The sequence below is a fragment of the Aplysia californica genome, unplaced genomic scaffold, assembly GCF_000002075.1.
Source record: "Aplysia californica isolate F4 #8 unplaced genomic scaffold, AplCal3.0 scaffold00636, whole genome shotgun sequence".
Classification (NCBI taxonomy): domain Eukaryota; kingdom Metazoa; phylum Mollusca; class Gastropoda; order Aplysiida; family Aplysiidae; genus Aplysia; species Aplysia californica.
The window spans coordinates 393,810-413,110 of record NW_004797906.1 but is presented as its reverse complement, the minus strand read 5'-3'; the positions used below and the strand labels follow the sequence as shown (position 1 = coordinate 413,110).

At 39.9% G+C, this 19,301-nt stretch overlaps 1 protein-coding gene across 1 annotated transcript in view; it reads left to right on the top strand.

Annotated features, from left to right (window-relative positions):
• The first annotated feature begins 904 nt into the window (after positions 1-904).
• Positions 905-19,301, top strand: part of LOC100533534 (glycogen synthase kinase 3) — a 21,201-nt gene continuing 2,804 nt past the window's right edge. The window contains exons 1-7 of the mRNA XM_005107838.3: positions 905-1,323; positions 9,453-9,643; positions 12,892-12,975; positions 14,282-14,392; positions 17,025-17,155; positions 17,797-17,903; positions 18,658-18,851. Of these exons, the coding sequence (XP_005107895.1) occupies positions 1,239-1,323; positions 9,453-9,643; positions 12,892-12,975; positions 14,282-14,392; positions 17,025-17,155; positions 17,797-17,903; positions 18,658-18,851 (903 nt within the window). The 5' untranslated portion in view covers positions 905-1,238. The remainder of the gene's footprint in view (positions 1,324-9,452; positions 9,644-12,891; positions 12,976-14,281; positions 14,393-17,024; positions 17,156-17,796; positions 17,904-18,657; positions 18,852-19,301) is intronic.

The following is a 19,301-nucleotide window of genomic DNA, read 5'->3' as shown; positions in this document are numbered from 1 at the left end:
GACGCTGAAGCCAGCAAGGCAACTGCAAACTTTTATAGTTCAGTACAGACTGAAGGGGAATAAGTGAGTAATAAATGGGGCAGTGGGCGGGGTGGGGGCGTGAATCAGGGGATTACCATCTTTTTCTAGTCGTTTACTAAAATTCGATAAACTGCAAGACCAAACGCATTACTAAATCAGTCCCGCCTTTCGAAATAAAGTATAGTTGTTTTAGAAAAAACTGATGCTCGTGGGTGAGCAAAAATTAGCTCATTGGCTTTGATACATCAAAAAAATACTAGATTAGCCTTGGCTAATTTTGAGGCGATCATGTGAAATTTTCATTTTGCGCGTGACTGTAATAGTATGACGTTAACATAACTTGTGTACTCTGTAACTGTGACGATCGCGAATTTCCGTTACCCTTCTCGGGGAGTATAGCCAGTTTGATTGGCTACCGATATATGCCGAAAGGCTTCCTTCCTAGTACCGTAAACTCTGCATATTTCTGAGCATAAGACAAAACGTTATTAAATTCAACTCGAACCATCTTATAGCCCCGTCTTGAATAGAAGCTGTTTTTTTACGTTTGTGCGTTTAACATATTTGCAACACAATCGTAATTCATTTTCATTTCTTTGCATGGACTTTCACATAAACCAAAGCAACGTATCAGTTCTTGAACGTTTTCAAAATGAAAAACGCTCGTAGTAACAAATTGCGCTAACGCATATTAGTAAAAGCTCTTTAAAATTAACAATTTCCTTTTTAAGAGTTAAAATAGTACTATCATAATAAGCATTACCCTTACAATTCACAAGAATCATCTCAGAGAAAACGCCTAATGCTTAAGTTTGAAATACAACAGTCGGACATTTTGCAGAAAATGTTCACATTTTAAAAGTCTTACAGCGAACATCCGCATCACATCGCTGAACGGAACTGCTTTTTCGGCCATTGGAAACAGAAATGGATGTCAAACAAAACGGATAAATTTACCATTTGTACTCTGTTCTCTGTGTATATGGACTCAAAAGTGCTTGAGATAGACTTGTTTGTTACTTGACAAGTGGTATCGACCTGAAATGTTTTTGTTTGGTGTGATTTTCGCGAATTAGTGCCCCAAAAACTGAAGAACATACAACTCTTGTTTCTTAGACTTCACGGATCCGTCTACTGCTCATGAATGAAATGTGAAGAAGGTCTTTAGATTTCATTAGAGACAAGAGACTTTGCTTCGTTCTGGACCATAGTGTACTATGAGCGGCCGACCCAGAACTACTTCATTCGCTGAAGGTGGAAAATCAGGCCAAAACGCACCATTTGGAGGGATGAGAACCATCAGTAAGTGCTGACTTTTTATGTCAGCCATGCTGTTGAGACATCCAAAATGGCGGTTTGACAATGATAAATCTTATGAAAATTTTGTTTTCCCTTTTGTCGAAGATGAATGGCACCATCTCTTGATTGTGGGTGGGGTGCTATACATAGCATTGTGTTAATCGAATTGTGCGTTGCATGTAAAGGATAAAGGTTGTTCCGAGAAACTCCAATTTAGCCTACGACTCCAGCCCAGTCCAAGGGACAGGGATAGCTCAGATAGCCCTAGCCAGTAGATCTCTAGCAGTCGTAGTACTGCCAGGTGTAGTGTTGTAGTACATATACAGTGAGACTTATCAAACTTAATCCAGCCTATCTCAACATCACTAGGCTACACATAAATGATTTTTGTGTTATATATAAGTTAAGTCACAAAATTAGACTCGCTGTTTTCTGCTTGAATCTAAAGCTGTACTGTAGTGTTGATCGAGATAGACCTGTCAATTGTTGGGACAGCAGGAATTCAAGAAGAGAAGGGGTGTGTTAAAGTAAAGAAAGGTGTAAATCTAAATTAGATATCTAGATCTAGATCTTATTTAGGTTAGGGGGTACCGGGAATGGTGTTTGGTGTCTCATTGAACGGGGTGAGAATACAGTCGATCCTGCCTTAACAGAAACCTGTATAAAACGGAAACCTTTCTTAACAGAATCTTCCCGCTCCCCTCTTGATATATTCCTCTTTAATTACCTGTATAATTATAAAATGGAGACCTGTCCAACACGGAAACGGAAAGAAAAATCCGGTCCCTTCCTAGCTAGGGTTTCACCTGTCTAAAATGGAAAATCCTTTGCCCGCTCAGCCCTGATTTGAAACAAAACTCGTCAGTTTGGTTCCGCCGGCTCTAAACTTAACACCATGGCCGTGCTGCTGGGCGAGGAAGGGGAGTAAGGGTGCAATTTGAGGGTAGATGTTACTCCATCATGTGAGCGAAGCAGATGGTCAGCAGGGTAGTGTGGGTGTGAAATCTCACGACTGCCCGTGAGAGTGCTCGAGAACCAGAAGCCAGAGGTGTGAAATTAGATTGACCAATGCCTGTCGCCCTGATCGTACAGCCAGCAGAGAAAAGAGTTCCTGGAATCGTTACATGATGGCAGTGAGGGGTGGCATTCGTTGCTGTGCTTGTTACACCGATGGCTGGGGTTACAGGTGGAAGCAAAGGAGATGTTCAAACGTTTCTGTTTTTAATAGGTCAAACAGTGGTCCTATGAAAGGCAAGCACTGATGGTAATTGGATAAAAGTAAGATTGATACTTGTCATTATCAGACAGGATAGCAATTGAGAGGTGTGAAGATTTGACCACCGCTTGCCGATAGGACAAGCGATCCTTGATCCCACCGGCTAGAAGACGGAAAATGTCTTCTAAGACATAATTTTTTTCTTGCTCCCTTGCGATTCCGTCTTACACAGGTTCGACTGTACTCCCATATATTATTCTCACCCTGTTTTTTTCGTTTCTGCCTTTTTTATTTCCTTTAGGTTTTGAGTTATGGGATGTTGGGAATCAACACTGATCATCTGTTTAAGATCTAGATCTAGGTCTAGATCTAGAAAATCTAGATTAGATCTAACTCTCAAAAAAATCCTTGAAAAATTTTTTAACGCCCAAGCAGTATCCCAAACCTTTTTCAGTCTCAAAGCCTTGTGCACAGCTGTCACTGGTTCAACGGAAATCACATTAACTTAAAAACTGACGTCTTCATCTGAAATTTTTTCCTCACTGGTTTCAGCAAAGTCAGCCTCTAAATCACTCATTTTGCCGTAATTTTGGTTGAAAATGAAAGAACAACAACACTACTTCAATGCGATAGGATAGTGTTGTATTCTGAGACCGGGAGAGAGTAAAATGAATCTGGGTGAGAATAACACCAGCCTTCAGTGAAACTAAAGATTCTCTTTTTTCTACTTCCACTATAATAATAGATCTACTTGTCATTCAAACTAAAAATTGACGGGGTCTGTATTTAGGCTAGATGTTTTCGCACGCAGACATAGCCATAGGCTAGAGTATAGATCTAGATCTAGAGTTTTGTAAACTTATTTACAGTTTTGGCTTTGGTAGATTATTTTACTCAAGGCACGAGGAAAGAAGTTTTTTGTTTAGGCTAGGTAACCCCTAGCCCCATGGGATGGACACTGTAAAAGGAAAGTAGGTTATCACTCAGATTGATCCTCTCAGGAAGCGGGAAGGGGTCAGAGGTTAAGGTTTAAAGTGATACATCAGTGTTAGTCATTATATGTGTCACAATGCGGTGGAATCAGGCTTTCGTCAGTTTTGAGCATATATGGAGTTGTTATTAATGTCATCTTTAAAAGGTTGTTCTCATTTGCTTTGCGTTCGATTTTAAAAAATGTCCATTCATCTTGAATAGAAAAGTCGAGATATTTGCGATTGAAGGAGGTGGGGTCGCCTGGTTTCATAATTAAAATGGCCGCAAAAAGTTTGGTGACTTCCATAGCTTTAGAGTCCTTGGAAACTGCATATTCACATTCTTTGTGCCTTTATTCAACATTTTCCCTTAAAATCCACACATAAAAGTGTTTTTGAATGGACATACAAGGTGTTGAGACAAAAAACAAAAGTTTGAAAAATGTTTCCAAACTGGCAGAAAAATGCCAATTTCTCGGATTTCATTTTATTTTGACGAGCGCCTGATTTCACCACTCTACTTCACATATAACAATAGTCATAATTGTTCAAGGAAGTCCTGAAGTTCTTACTTAATGTGGCTAATAAATAAGTAGGCTAAGCTAAGGCATCGGGTAACGACAAAACTGTCACAAATTCTGAAATACAAGAAATCTCTTGAAAAGAAGCTTTTACTTTTAGTTTAGTCTACTGGTTCTATGCGCAGGTTTTGATATCTCAGGACTTTTTTGATGAGCAGAGTAAATCTTGTGACATTCTTAGCAAAGCCTATCATGTCGGTTTGTTTACTCTTGAGCCTACAGTCTGCAGAGCCATGCACCTGAGCTGGTTGGGGTGCGTTACTTCATTTACACCATGACGCATTGAGTTGAACGTGCATTTTCTGTGCCGGACAGTAAGGCAGCACCTTAGACAGCGAAATTTATAACTTTTTAAATTAAAATTGCTAAGAATTGAGTGAGATACCCTATAATGTCTTCTTTTTAATAAGGAATGCTAACACACAAAAAATGCGGGATAACTTTTTAAAGTATTTCCAAAGTAAGGGGATCCCTATAATGCTAGTTTGAGCTGATAAGAGTTTATTTCTGTTCCTTGGAATTTAATACTTATGACTGGATGGTCCTTTTGATTTGAAGTAGTGTCCAATGAGCTCTCAAATTTTAGTCTCAGCAAATTACTGAGACACTGATTGTATTTTAAAATTGTCCGTCAAGATTGTCTCAAGATGGTTCTCATTGTTCAAAGCGTCTTGTTTGTGCTTTCTAAAATTGTGTGTTGCTTCCCTATAATGTGTTGGTTCATTCATATTTTTTTTGTCCCTTGCTTCCTTTCTTCAATTTTGCCTCAGTTTCCCTTTTTTGAAAGAAAGAAATTAAAGCGAGGGGACTTTCTAATTAGTACCTACCTACCTCTAACAAGCCTTTTATTATGTTTTCTTTTGGAGTGTCATCAATATGGGTTTTTTTATAAATGTAATAACAGATCTGAAATTATTGTCTGGTACTTTTGCTGCTACCGGCGCACACGACTTAACCTGTGGATTGCTTTGTGAGGCAGCTGAATATTGTCTGTCGTCCTGTAGTAAACACATAGTATAGTGTGGAGTTTGTTGTTTCTGTTAGCCTCTGTCCCTCGTCTTGTCCATGTCTTGCACTGGGTGTGCAGGTGTGTTGTCAGGTGCATTATTCCCAAAATGTTTTATGTTCAGTGATGCTCTCATGGTACTTTATACTCATCATACATACACAGATTCTAAAATTGATTACAGTAAAGACATTTCGTTAAATAGATCATCTCTCAGTATACTTTTCACTTAAATGTGACAGGTAGTGTTCAGCATGTTGTGACAGACTTTCTTGCAGTTTTCATGTTTTGGTCAGGTATTGACCTGTTTTGCTCGATGTTAGTTTCAGGTCTTTTTATTACACTTCGGTCGGCGAGTTTTGTTCAGTTTCGGTCATTTTCATTTAGCTTTATTGCCTTTATTGAGGGATTTGTTCCTGCTTTACCGTTTCTTTTATATTTCTCAGTAATTTTATCAATTTGGTTTTTGTTTCAATGTGGGTTGTTTTGTTGGGGGTTTTTTCACTTTTTCAGACCTGCCAACCTTTTCGATTTTATCTGGAAATTCCCAATTTTATCGGGAAATTCCTAAATTTAGACCGTCTTCCCTCGAGGTCCTGGTAATGACATGATTTCCCTGATTAAATGAGTCCAAGAGAAAAAATGATTTTCTTTTCTAAATTATCGAAGTCTGCAAAGAAGGAATGAGGAAAGAAAGCGTTTGTTTTTTACAGTGCAACGTTGACATTAGTTTCTTCTTTTTTTTTTTCAAGTTGTGGAGTCTTTCTTCTTTGTCCTTCTTGATCAGGACAAATTGTGGCGACGAACAGTTTATCTTTTTGGCTGTATAGCCAAATGGTACACGTATCATAGCTTTAACCTTTGTTTTAGATGTTTGGTGGGATTTTGCAGTGTCAGTCTGGGAATAAGTTAACGTTTGAGGACATTCGTCTTGCATTTTTCCCTTTTTGCCTTTGAAAAGGAGTAATTTTCCCAATTTCAATCTTATCAAGTTGGCAGGTCTACTATTTTCTACTTTTTGAATATATGTTGAGCTATTTTCTGGTCATAATGTACCTATGAGTCCTTCATGTTTGTTCCCCTGGTGTGTGTTTGTTTGGTATTTCCTATTTCTTGTTCGTTTCGCCGTTTCATTGAGAAGTGATTGATTTAATGTTAATATACAAAACAGCATCAGCTATGCTCCCCTGAGTCTGATTTGGTTCAGCAGCTTTAGTTTCTCTGGCGTAGAAGTATAATCTTAATTTCCAATACTTTCTTTGTAGTTAGATCCCATGGTCACTTTCCAGATTTTTAATGGAGTTTGTTATTTGAACTGACTTGTTGTAACATGTTTCAATGTGAAATCAAAAAGACTTTCGCTGTTCTGTTTTGAGGATTATTATTATCATTTTTTGCTCTGCACTCCGCATTCAATGCAGGCTCAGCATATAAATTCACTTCCAAAGTTGTTTTGATGATGCCGCCCGCCCCTGGTCATATTCACTTTTTGAAATTTAAGATCTTCTATCAAGGGTTTAATTTATTGTGTGCAGTCTGTCAGTGTTGTAACTTATTGTGTATTCTAAGTAGCTATTGTACTCGTTAGATTACTGAATGTTTAAAAATTAAGTTTAATAATTCTTGTCCTTTCAGTTTCAAAAGTGTTTACGATTCAAGTGTAAATCATCCATCTCAGACAGAGAATTTTGTTTTGAAAATTGTAGGGTGGCTCTTTAAATGATTTTTGAATTTTCATGATATAATTTGTTTCCTTTTTATTGTCATTTTAAAAATAATTATGAAGACTGGGAGATATCAGTAAGCAGTTCTGTGATGAGTGTACTTGATAAAAGCAATCACTTCCGTTATATGTCTCTTGTTAATTTATATTTTCTCAAGCCAAGTCAGAACTCATCTACCTTTTCCTTGTCTGCGTCTCCATTTTGGATTGATCTGAAGCAACACCTCCCCCCCCCCCCCCCCCTCCTACCGGACCCTAACTCTTGCCCTGTGTGATCCTCTATTGTACCTTTGCCTCTTAATGTGACGTATTTTTTAACAGAATGCTTTCGTTGTCAGTGCCCCCTGTAGGTTTGATAATTGAAGTTGTCTTGTTTTGTCAGCGGATGAAGGAATAGGTCTTATGCTTTATGTATGTGTGTCCAATGGAGTGTGTGTGTCGGATATTATTGGATATATTTGTGCATCTCCCTTCTGTGTTCGTGGCAAGATTTCTGTACTATTTTGTTCACAATGGCTTTGTCTTTAGTCCTTACTGTTTATTGACGATGGTACGGAATGGATTATAAAACTGTAAATCATCACTGTATTATAGTAAAGTTGGAATTATGGGGCCGGTAACTGTGCCAGAGTCTGTCAGTACTCTCATTAAATCTTAATGGTTTCCCCTTTTTTTGTGGATTTTTATGAGTGCCTTCAGCACGGATCATCATCATCACTAAATTGAGTCGTTCGGGCGTAAACAACTACTTTTAAAAAAGTAAAGACACCTCAGCCTTGAACCAACATACAGACACTTGAGACGTGTGTCTGAATGGTTTTGTCAGTACTCTGCGTTGTATTGGAGGAATTCGAGTAGAGTCTGCTCCTCCCGCTCCTCTTTTGTGTTGCTATCCTCTCTCTGGTCTTGAGGAGTAGGCCTCTTTGCTGTTTGTTGCGCTGATTCTTTTATGGAAGCTCTGTGGACTGAGGCGATCATATGAGGCCACTTGGAGACACAACGACAATACGTTACACTTTCGTGCACTCGTTTTTGATGTTACATTGTGACATTCATTAGGTTGTAATGTCCATGTTATAGTGATGAGTTTTGCTTTTTACGTGGGTTTTTGTGATTTGAATTTAAAAGTAGATTTCATTTGCTACTCGATGCATTGAAGTTCCATTATTTTATTCCCTTCACTTTAAACCCTTTCTCTCTTTCTCCTTCTGACTCTTCCTCCCTCACTCCCTCCCTCCCTCTGCGGGAGGTTTTAGGGCACCCCTGGTAGGTTCTACTTCTTTACTGTCCGTTTCTGTCTGTCTCACTTTTTCCCAGCACTAAATGACCATAGTTATGATTACTGTGTCGATATGCCTCTCTTTTCTCAAACAAACAATCTCCCCTCCCTCCTCTTTCTCTCTCTCTCTCTCTCTCTCTCTCTCTCTCTCTCTCTCTCTCTCTCTCTCTATCTCTCTCTTTGTCTTTCCCCCTCTCCCTCTCACTCTCTCTCTCAAACATGGAAAGAATTCCTAAAGTTAGTTAATGACATTTAAAAAACTACTGTTGTGCAATTATTGTTTTTTTTTCAATTGTTAAAGTATTACTTTATTTTAACTTTCTACTGGACGTTGTGACAAGTAAAGATGCTGAAATAAGGCAGCTTTGCTCGCTTTTTCTTCTTTTCTTCCAAGCCAAATCTACACAAAATAGCAGTTGAGAGTCAAGCCAGTGTCATGTCAAAGTCTAGTAGGTCAACTTTTCCCAACCTTTTTATTCTATGACAAACCGTTGTATGTACACTCGTTCTCCTCTGCGTTCATTTACTAATTTGTGGGTAGTTTTTGAGTAGTCGAATGTTGACGCTTTTTGTTTTGTATTTTGTTTTATATTTTTTACCCTAAAGTTTTGTTGGTGTAAAAAGCTTTGTTTCAATTTTTGTCTTTGTTCCTAGTTTTTAATTTCACTTTTTATAATGTACCCATTAACATTTTTGTTTACTCCAACTTTTTATCAAATCTAAAACCAGCTAATCAGACTAGCTTCTTAATCAGACTAGCTTCTTAATCAGACTAGCTTCTTGTCAAGACTTAAGCAAGCTAATCTGACTAATAAGATAATCATATGTGCTTATTTTTTCCCTCTAGTAAATGATGATATGTTTTTAAAATGTACTGCTGTTCAAGTAAAGTAAAGTAAAGGTAAAGACAGAACACTGAAATTGTATTTTTTTTAAATCTAGAATTTATTTTGATATGTATTAAAATAAACCTGGAATACCTAATCAGTATATTATAATTATTTTCGGTAATTGACAAAAATACTGGCAATTATTAGTGCTATTATTGATCCTGTGTAGTTCAGCAAAGATTGGTTTGCTGACTTTTTTCTTTTGGCAAGACAAATCCCTCTAAGACGAGATATATACATAGAGTATTACTGCTGCGATATAGTTACAATTGTCTTAGATATTTGTCCTGGCTGGTCATGCTGAAGGAATAATGGCATGGTTTATTAAGTTTAAGGATAGATAAGGAACCTCTCAGCAAACATATTCCCGCCCTCAACTTTATAGGCTCTTTTTTTTTTCTACACGAATGTGAAATAATAAATAATTAAATGGCCCCTAACTGTTCTCTTCCGATTCTTCACCCAGGCAAAGATGGAAACAAGGTCACCACTGTGTTTGCCACGGCAGGTCAAGGGCCCGACCGAGCACAGGAGGTCAGCTACACAGATGCCAAGGTCATCGGCAACGGCTCGTTTGGCGTGGTCTACCAGGCCAAGCTGACCGAGTCGGGTGAACTAGTCGCCATCAAGAAAGTCCTACAAGACAAGCGGTTCAAGGTGAACCTCTGATTTTTTCCTCGTCTGGGTCTCTACTCTTCCAGGGACTTTTTTTTGTGTTGCTGTTTGTCTGTTATCAGTACTCATAGAGTAGCAGAGTGTGGGTGGTTGGCAGGTGGTTTGGTGTGGTTTGCTCCTTTTTTTCCCATCAAAACATCTATCGTCCTTATCTCTCCTCCTTTTTTGTGTTTGTTACTCCCTTGTAATCTCTAGTCTTCGGCACTTATATATATGCCCTTACTGTCTTGCAAGTGCCGCTCACTTACTAAAACAAGAGTGGAGTGGGTCATGGGTTTCTTTTTTTTCAAAGAGGGGGAGTGCTTGGGGAGAGTGGATCACTGGTGATGTGTGAATGTTCTCTGGATATTTGAAGTTTTCAAGTAGAAAAGAAAATTGTGGGGGTGTTTTAGGCTGGGTGCTGCTTATAAGTTCAGGGGCATGGATGGTGGGTGCAAAATTATTACCAGCTGAGAATGGCTCTTGGGGCCATCTTTCCTTGTTTTAACCCTTCCAGCCACAGACATTTTTCTGCACTCCCTGACCTCAGTCCCAGGTAAATGCAGCAGGCAGCGTACCTCTGTCCCAGCCAATACTACAGTATTTCAGGCCACCAAAGTTGCCTTATTTCCTTAGCTTGAGAGTCCGTGGAAACTAAAAGGAAGTAAAATTTATGATAAAAAAAAAAAAATAGAAGCAACCTCTCTAAATCGAAAACCTTGCAAGACTGAAAAAAATCTCTGTTGTGCAGATTTTGATTTAAGCAGGCTCCACTGTATATTAATGAGAGGACTGCTGCAGCTGCAGATTTGTAATCAGACACGTTTTTCAAGTACAATGAAAGATTGTAGGGAAATCAGTGGTTTTGGTTGGGGGTTTTTTTTTGTCTCCAAAATGCTAAAACTTGGATTTGTGTATGTTTTTGGCTCGTATAATTTGTTTGTTGTGTAGTCAACACATAACTCATTGTAGACTCAGCTTTATTTTGTTCAGTAAAAGTTTAAGTGGGGGTTGTTGGGTGTTTTTAGGGATGCACACATAATAATATTATATCACTTCCTTGTACTGATTCTTGTGAACTCATGTTTACACCGTGGGTGGTTGGAGGGCGCCAATTCTGCCTACTCTCGTACGTATTCGTGGTTGGTGGGTGCTCTGGTGTGGTTTGCTCCTTCTTTCCTATCAAACATCTATCGTCCTTATCTCCCCTTTCTTCTTTTTTATGTTTGTTACTCTCTTGTAACACCTCTAATCTTCTGGCGCTCTTATGACCTTATGCTGTTACGAGCGCAGTAAAACCTCTACTATAACAACATATCGAATACCCAGCTAGTTTTTTTTTTTTTTCTTTGGGGAGAAAAAAAGGAAAGGGCCTCTCCCCGGGGTGCAAATTTTTTTTATTTTTTTTGGGGGGGGGGGGGGGGGGGGGGGGGTCAATCCAGTGGCCTAATAAATTCCTGATGTGAGTTGTGCTGACAAAATCAAAATGAGTTACTTCTTGCAATCCACAAATTACAAATGGAAATATTGGCCAAAAATCAACATTAGGGTCAAATTTGTAGATTTTCTATTAATGCCATATATATATATATTCTTTTACCAGTCTTCTATTATTTCACACTTATAAATTGTAAAAATTTAACCAATAAGTGTGATGTGTCTTATTTCCTTAAGGCGTGAATCCGAAAAGTAGGTAATTTTGTCAGCATGCTTCATAAATGAGAAATTATGTTAACCACCAGATTAGGAAGGAGACGGGGTTTACTGGTCTTTCCCCCCCCCCCCCCCCCCCCCCCATCAGTTGTGACAAAGGAAGGCTGGTGATAAGAGCGGTGGTTGAGGAGGTCAAGTGGAGACCTCTAGACAGCAGTGGGGAAGAATCAAGAATCAGCCTGACTTCTACTGCCATGCTCATTAACAATTTGTTGTTGTGGAGGGGGGGGGGGGGGGACGAACGAGTGACTGAAACTTTTATCGTACTCAACCGTTGAAGTGGGGTAATTTTTATCCGATACTGCAATAAAACATGCAGTTATACTTACTTCTAAGTGGTTCATCCCATGTCTATAAAAAGATAGAATTTGGAAAGGTCATTTTTCTTTATTTACTGCAATAAAACATGCATTTGTACTAACTAAAGTCTATGTGTTAATGGATTTATCCCATGTCTGTAGATAAAATGATCAAATTTTCTCATCATTATTTAAAAAGAGTTTATGATGGTTTTGTGTGCAGAAATTTTCCTGATTATTTATTGTGATTGTTCACACTTCTTGTTGTTGGGTGGCTGTTGCCTCTGTTGGGCTTATGATGGGTTGTGAAGGCAGGCTGCCCTGGTAGTGAGTAAAGTGGGTCTGGCATGTCAAATGATGAATTTCCTTTTATGTTACAGAATCCACAACATAGATCTCCCTTGAGATCTGGCACTCTGTCAGTGGCTTCTAACTCAGTAGTTGAAATCAGTTATGAATCTGTCTGTCTTTTACCACAATCTTTTGTACTTGAAAATTGATGGATTTTTAAAATGTTTGTTTAGTTTAGGAAATTTCCTCCTTTTCCCTGTTCTTTTCTCATTCATGTTCTTCATGCTCCTTTTGTTCGCTTTTTCACCACTCATAGTTGGCTGGCAACCTCTCCTGTGAGTGTGTGTTCTGCTTCTTCTACTTCCTTTCTGTGATGCTGTCATAGTCGTAGCGTCGCCCTAATGTGTTCCTGCTATAACAGTTCCTTTCACCACCTGCCAAGTGCATTTTTGGCGGGTGCTCTGGTGTGGTATGCTCCTTCTTTCCTATCAATCATCTGTCATTCTTACGTCTCCTCCTTTTTCTTTCTTTGTATGTCTTTCTCTAGTAATATCAATAATCTTTGACATGCATATAACGTATTTGTGTGGGTGGTTGGCGGGTGCTCTGATGTCGTTTGCTCCTTCTTTCCTATCAAACATCTATCGTCCTTATCTCCCCACCTTCTTTTTTGTGTTTGTTACTCTCTTGTAACACCTCTAATCTTCTGGCGCTCAAATGACCTTATGCAGTTGGGAGTGCCGTAACACTCTTACTAAAACTAAAACGAACCTATTTGTTTGGCAAGAGCCATAAAACTCTTACTGAACTAAAATTGTCCTGCTTACAGGCTGTGCTTACAGGCTGTGCTTACAGGCTGTGCTTACAGGCTGTGCTTACAGGCTGTGCAGCGTCACTTGACAGTCAATGCTTATTTCCATTAAAATTGTTTTGTTTGATGTGTTTCAGAACCGGGAATTACAAATCATGCGTAAGCTGGAACACCAAAATATAGTCAAACTCAAGTACTTCTTTTACTCCTCGGGGGAGAAGGTGAGTAAGAACATGTCACCGTTGTGGAACTTGTGAGGGTTGGCTCAACTCATTGGCTCCCTCTAAAAGAAAGAATAATATTTAAAATCTGCGTCATGTGTTTCAAATGTGTAAATAAAACTGCTCCTTTTTATCTACAAGAACTTATCAGTATATATAAACCAGGGAGAAACCTAAGATCATCAAACGATAACACCCTACTTATGACACCTGTAAAATCATACAAATCATATGTAGAGAGATCTTTCTCATATCTTGGTCCATTTATGGGGAACAGATCACCCATGAAACTAAGACAAATAAAAACACTTGATAGCTTCAAAAGACATCTTAAACATTTTCTGTTCCTACAGGCCTATCCTTCATAAGCTTTTAACGTTATCTTTCATTATAGTTGTCCTGTTCCTATGTCTGGATGAAAATAGTCTGTGTGTGTGTGCATTAATGTATATTGCATGAGAAGAAAGAAAGTAGTAAGAAAGGTTTTTGAAAAATGGGTATTCCAATGTAAAGCGCATTGAGTTACTTTTTTTGGAAATGCGCCATATAAATGGTATATATTACTATTATTATTATTATTAACTCCCTGCTTGCAATACATTGATAAACAACAGGTTAAATGGTTACGGTATCTGTTTAGACTTACCACCTGACAGTTTAGCTATGAGAACGTGCGAGAGGTCAGATGAAGACAGAGGAAGGGGCAGGCCCGGGGAAAGATGGATTGAAGGGATCAGAGAAACATTAGATCAGACCCCCCCAAAAAAATACAGGTGGTACAACAAAGAAGAGAAAGGTGTTTGCTTCTCTCCTCAACACAGCAAGGTAACAGAGGCCAGGAAAGTAAAGTAAAGGTTAATTTTTTTTTTTCAATAGGGCATAGGTTGCTCCTCAATAAGTTTGACCTCTACATTTTCGTGCAGAGAATGCGCACCTTTTCTCTCTTTCTTTCTTTTTTGTGCTTGATACTCTTTTTGTAACACCTCTCATCTTTGAGGGCGTCGGTAGCCTAGTGGTTAAAATCTTGAGATTGCGAGTTCGGGGGTTCGAGCCTCAGCTCAGTCCGACGTTGTGTCCTTGGGAAAGGCACTTTACACGAACTTCCCACTTGGCTCGGTCCTATCGGAGACGGATGTTAGACTAGGAGGTCCCGCCCCTTAAATAACCTAATAGTGTTGATAGGGGCGTTAAACCTATACCATTTCACCATTTTCTCATCTTTTGCACTTATGTAACATTCTTGTTGTGCTGTAAGTGCTGTAAAACTCTTTACTAAAACTGAAACCATGCCTGCATTGGTCCACAGAAAGATGAAGTGTTTTTGAACCTGGTGTTAGAGTTTGTCCCAGAGACCGTGTACAGAGTAGCCAGACACTACAGTAAATCAAAACAGACCATACCTATACTATACATAAAGGTGAGTCACAGACCATACCTATACTATACATAAAGATGAGTCACAGACCATACCTATACTATACATAAAGGTGAGTCACAGACCATACCTATACTATACATAAAGGTGAGTCACAGACCATACCTATACTATACATAAAGGTGAGTCACAGACCATACCTATACTATACATAAAGGTGAGTCACAGACCATACCTATACTATACATAAAGGTGAGTCACAGACCATACCTATGTCACTCGGCCTGTCTTTTCCTTTTTTTCTCCTCTTCACTTCTTGTTTGACTGTGTTCATGTGTACACAAGGGGGTGGGTGGGTGGTTGGCGGGTGCTCTGGTGTGGTTTGCTTCTTCTTTCCTATCACACATCTATCATCCTTATTAAATCTCCCCTCCTTCTTTTTTGTGTTTGTTACTCTCTTGTAACACCTCTAATCTTCTGGCGCTCAAATGACCTTATGCAGTTGCGAGCCCCGAAAAACCCCTACTAAACTAAACCAGGTGGGGGGGGGGGGATGTGCATGGGGCACCAGGTAACGAGGATCGGTTGTGTGGAAAAATTGAGCATTGTCACTTGACAGAGGCATGAAGATGGCTTGTCCAATGGTGCCTCTTTGAGCTGGAAAATAAGGGTGCTGCGTTGAAGCAGTTAAGAGTTATTATGTGGTTGTATGAATTTGTTAATTTGGTGTTTGCTCCGTACATTGAAGGTGATGTCGGTTTTTGCTTTTGCTATTGTTAAAAACCTTTTAAAATCAGTAAAGAAAGTGGTGATTTCAAGTGATTGCACATGGGCATATAAGCATGTAATCCAATGAAAAATGTTCTTCCTCACCTTGCAATGGTTTAGCAGGCACTACTTGGGTCAGGGGGGGGGGGGTCAAGGTCAGAGTTTTCCTTGCTGATGTAAGGGTTAGTTTGTATCACGTGTTTGGGTTGAATGTTGTCAGAGGCACTGTAGCAGGTGGTTGGGGGGTGCTCTTGTGTCATTTGCTCCTTTGTTATCAAACGTCTGTTGTCTTATCTCTCCTATTTGGTGTATGTTACTCTCTTGTAAGACCTCTAATCATTGGCACTTACACCTTTTGTCCTCGTACGTCACGTTGCGTAGCGTCTGGTCCTTGCCGGCGCAAAATTTTCGTCTTGCATTCTTGCCTCATAAAAAGGACCAGGGAACACACACACACACACACCGTTCCCCTTATTTTTACCGATTTGCCGTTGGTCCCGATTTTTTTCACCAGATCCTGATTATTTTACTCTGAAGTCCTGATTTTTAGATTTCATAGAGTGGTAGATCTGATGTAGCGATCGAGGGTGTCGTAGCGAAACCTTGGTCAAAATATCAAGCCAAGGAGTGCGGTTAACACGCCGTGTTGTGTGTGTGTGTTTAGGATGTTCATCTTCAGTTCGACCCAATACAAGTTTTATGAATCTAATTTTGTTTTTGTTTTTTTATTTGTTTTTTCGACGGGCAGCTGGAGGAGGAGGAGGAGAGGGAAGAGGAGGAGGACTGGCCATGTACGGAATAAAAAATGTCAGTGGCTCGTAAAACTTCCATCTGACGGACTTTGAACTTCCTTGTCCATCTTGACTTTAAAAATTTGCCACTGTCTCTCTTCTGTGAATTGCCAGTCGCGCGAGGGTTTAGCCGGTCATGCACGTCTCATCGCGCACAAGGCACAGTGTCACTTTTTGCCCAATTCTGTTACTTTTAGTTAGCATGACTCAGCAGCCCGCAGGATAAAGTTGAAAAATTACAGCTTTCTATCATATGCGCAGATTCCATCTTTTCTGAGTATCTACACCAATGTTATGTCATTCATGTTCGAAAAGTAGGACAGTTTTTGTCATGCCTTTTTTGATTTTATATTGATTTTTTTTTCCTTTCACACTTGTCCAGAAAATTTTACAATTTAGCATTGCTGACTTCAGCGCGTCTAACGAAAAAACCAGACAAGTTACAATACCCATTCTTTTTTGTCTCAAGAGCAGAAATACGTGCTTTGGGTGCATTAAATGACAAGTAACATAAATACCAGGATACAACTAAAACTGTATGTTGACAAGTACCAAAAATTAAGTCAGGCCAGACAGCGGCGTCAGGGAGCCGACCCCAGTGACCGCGACGTGATTAGGTGCTCGGCAGGAAACCACCCACCCCCACTGCAACTAAAATTCCACTGCTTGTGCACTGTGAAGGAGACAATTTTGTCGCGTGCGACTGAAAATTTTGGCGCTATGTGGTCGTGCACAAGGACTAACACCTCGCAACTCATCACTAGTGACTGCTATATGACCTCATTGTTTTGCAAGTGCCATCGCTTATTAAAAGTACCCACCATCTTGACTAGCTGTATGGATAGAGGTTGGGTTTTGTTTTGTTTTTTGGGGTTTTTTGTTGTTGTTGTTGTTGTTGTTGTTGAAGTTAGCAGCTATGCTATTATTGTCCTGCGAGGTGTGTGTGGGTGGTTGAGGGTCCTTATCTCTCCTCCTTGTTCTGTATTTGTCTCTTGTAACACCTCTAATCTCCGGCAGCTATATGACCTACCTGTGTCGCAAGTGCCTCAAAAACTCTAAACCGTAAAGCAAAAACCAGTAAAACCCATTATGCCTTTTCTTCTCTCCCCTGTCAGCTGTACATGTACCAGCTGTTCCGCAGCCTGGCCTACATCCACTCGCAAGGCGTCTGCCACCGCGACATCAAGCCCCAGAACCTGCTGCTTGACCCGGACACTGGGGTGCTCAAACTCTGTGATTTTGGAAGGTCAGAGTTGATTCTGATAAACTTTATCCTCATTTTCTTTTCTTTTTTCTTTTTTTTTTTTTTTTTTTTTTTTTTTTTTTTACCTGTCAGTAGAATATGTGTGGTATGCTGTCATGGTGAAATCAGGCTCATTTAAAAATAATGAAATTCCCCCCCCCCCCCCCCCCAGCATTTTTCAGTCATAAGGAGACAAAGGGGCTCAAGAATTTGTTCTCTATCGTTGATTCCAACAGAATTCTTAATTTTATGAAGACCATTGGTCTTTTCCTCTTAAATGTAGTATCATTTTAAATGTGTAAATTTTTCAAATCCAGATGCAGTTGTGTGCGCCATAAAACTTTTGCCAATATAAAAGAGACATTCCACATAAACTGACTGTAGATGTAGAGTTCAAGAAAATGATGTGTGAAGTCAGTTTACTTTGAGCCTAACTTGAGCTCCCTCTTTGTTGATCTGGACTCCTGCCTGTGCTCCACATTTTGTCTGGTATGGCCTTGTGTGTGTGCCTTTTTTAAATCAGTTTAAAAAAATAATTTTTTTCCTTTCACTTTCATGAGACATTGTAGAATTATGTCTCTCTCTGTATTTTTGTTGGAAGGCGTCCGTTGTGTTTGAACTTCTCCTGTTGTTTTCTATTTCAGTGCAAAAGTATTAGTGAGAGGGGAGCCCAATGTATCCTACATCTGTTCCCGCTACTATCGAGCTCCCGAGTTAATATTTGGTGCCACAGATTACACTTGTCAAATAGGTGAGTCACCTCCTCCTCTCTGGTTTGGAGTGGGTGGTTGGCGGGTGCTCTGGTGTGGTTTGCTTCTTCTTTCCTATCAAACATCTATCGTCCTTATCTCCCTTTCATCTTTTTTATGTTTGTTACTCTCTTGTAAAACCTCTAATCTTCTGGCGCTCATGACATTTTGCAGTTGCGAGCGCCGTAAAACCTCTACTAAAGTAAACTAAAATCTGGTTCGGAAAAATGCCGAGTGCTGTTTAATTGTTATATATTCTAAATCTGTTGTTGCATTGTTGATGTGCTTAGCGCTTTCTTCCGTTTTGTACCGACTAGTCGTGTGGGTGGTTGGCGGCTGCTCTTGTGTGGTTTGCTTCTTCTTTCCTATCAAACATCTATCGTCCTTATCTCCCCTTCTTCTTTTTTATTTTTGCTACTCTCTTGTAACACCTCTAATCTTCTGGCGCTCACATGACTTTATGCAGTTGCGAGTGCCGTAAAACCTCTACTAAAACTAAAAAGTGAGACTTTATTGTGTTGCAAGTGCTGTAAAACTCACTAAAACATGCTAAAAACATAATTGTTCTTTTTTGTGTATGTTACTCTCTTGTAACACATCTATGCTTCGGCACTTATATGACCTTATTGTATGGCAAGTGCTGTGAAACTCTCAATAAGACATAGTAAAAGCCCAAAGCATTGTTGTTTTGTTAATGTGCTTAACACGCCTTCTCCCGTCTTGTACTGACTAGTCACGTGGTCACTTGTGTTGCAGACGTGTGGTCAGCCGGCTGCGTGCTGGCGGAGTTGCTGCTGGGTCAGCCCATCTTCCCGGGCGACAGCGGCGTGGACCAGCTGGTGGAGATCATCAAGGTCCTGGGCACGCCCACGCGCGAGCAGATCCGAGAGATGAACCCCAACTACTCCGAGTTCAAGTTCCCTCAGATCAAGGCCCACCCCTGGTCAAGGGTAAGCCCGTTGTCTGTTAGAAAAGCTTGCGGTTCATCTTTTGTGCTCACACATTAACTCTCTCTCTCTCTCTCTTTTCTCTTTGGGTCTCTCTCTCTCTTTCTCTCCCCCTCCCTCCCTCCTTCCCCCCCCTCTCCCTCTCTCTCTTTCTTTCTCCTTCTCCCTCTCTCGTTCTACTTCTTTTTTCTTACCCTCTGTTGTCTCCGTCTGCCTTACTTTTTCCCTGACCTAAATGACTAAATGACTCTCTTGTGGCTCTTGTGTCTATGTGCTACTGTTTGCTCGGTCAAATCAATCCGTCAATCATTGGATTTTATGCATCCCCTTAGGTTTGTGTTCTGGTAAGATAAGGTAAGATAAGACTTTACTTTATTGTCCCAGTGGGAATTTTTTGTGGGATGTACACAGGGACGCCAAATCTCCGGTTTTTCCGGCTTTCTCGGGTGGGGG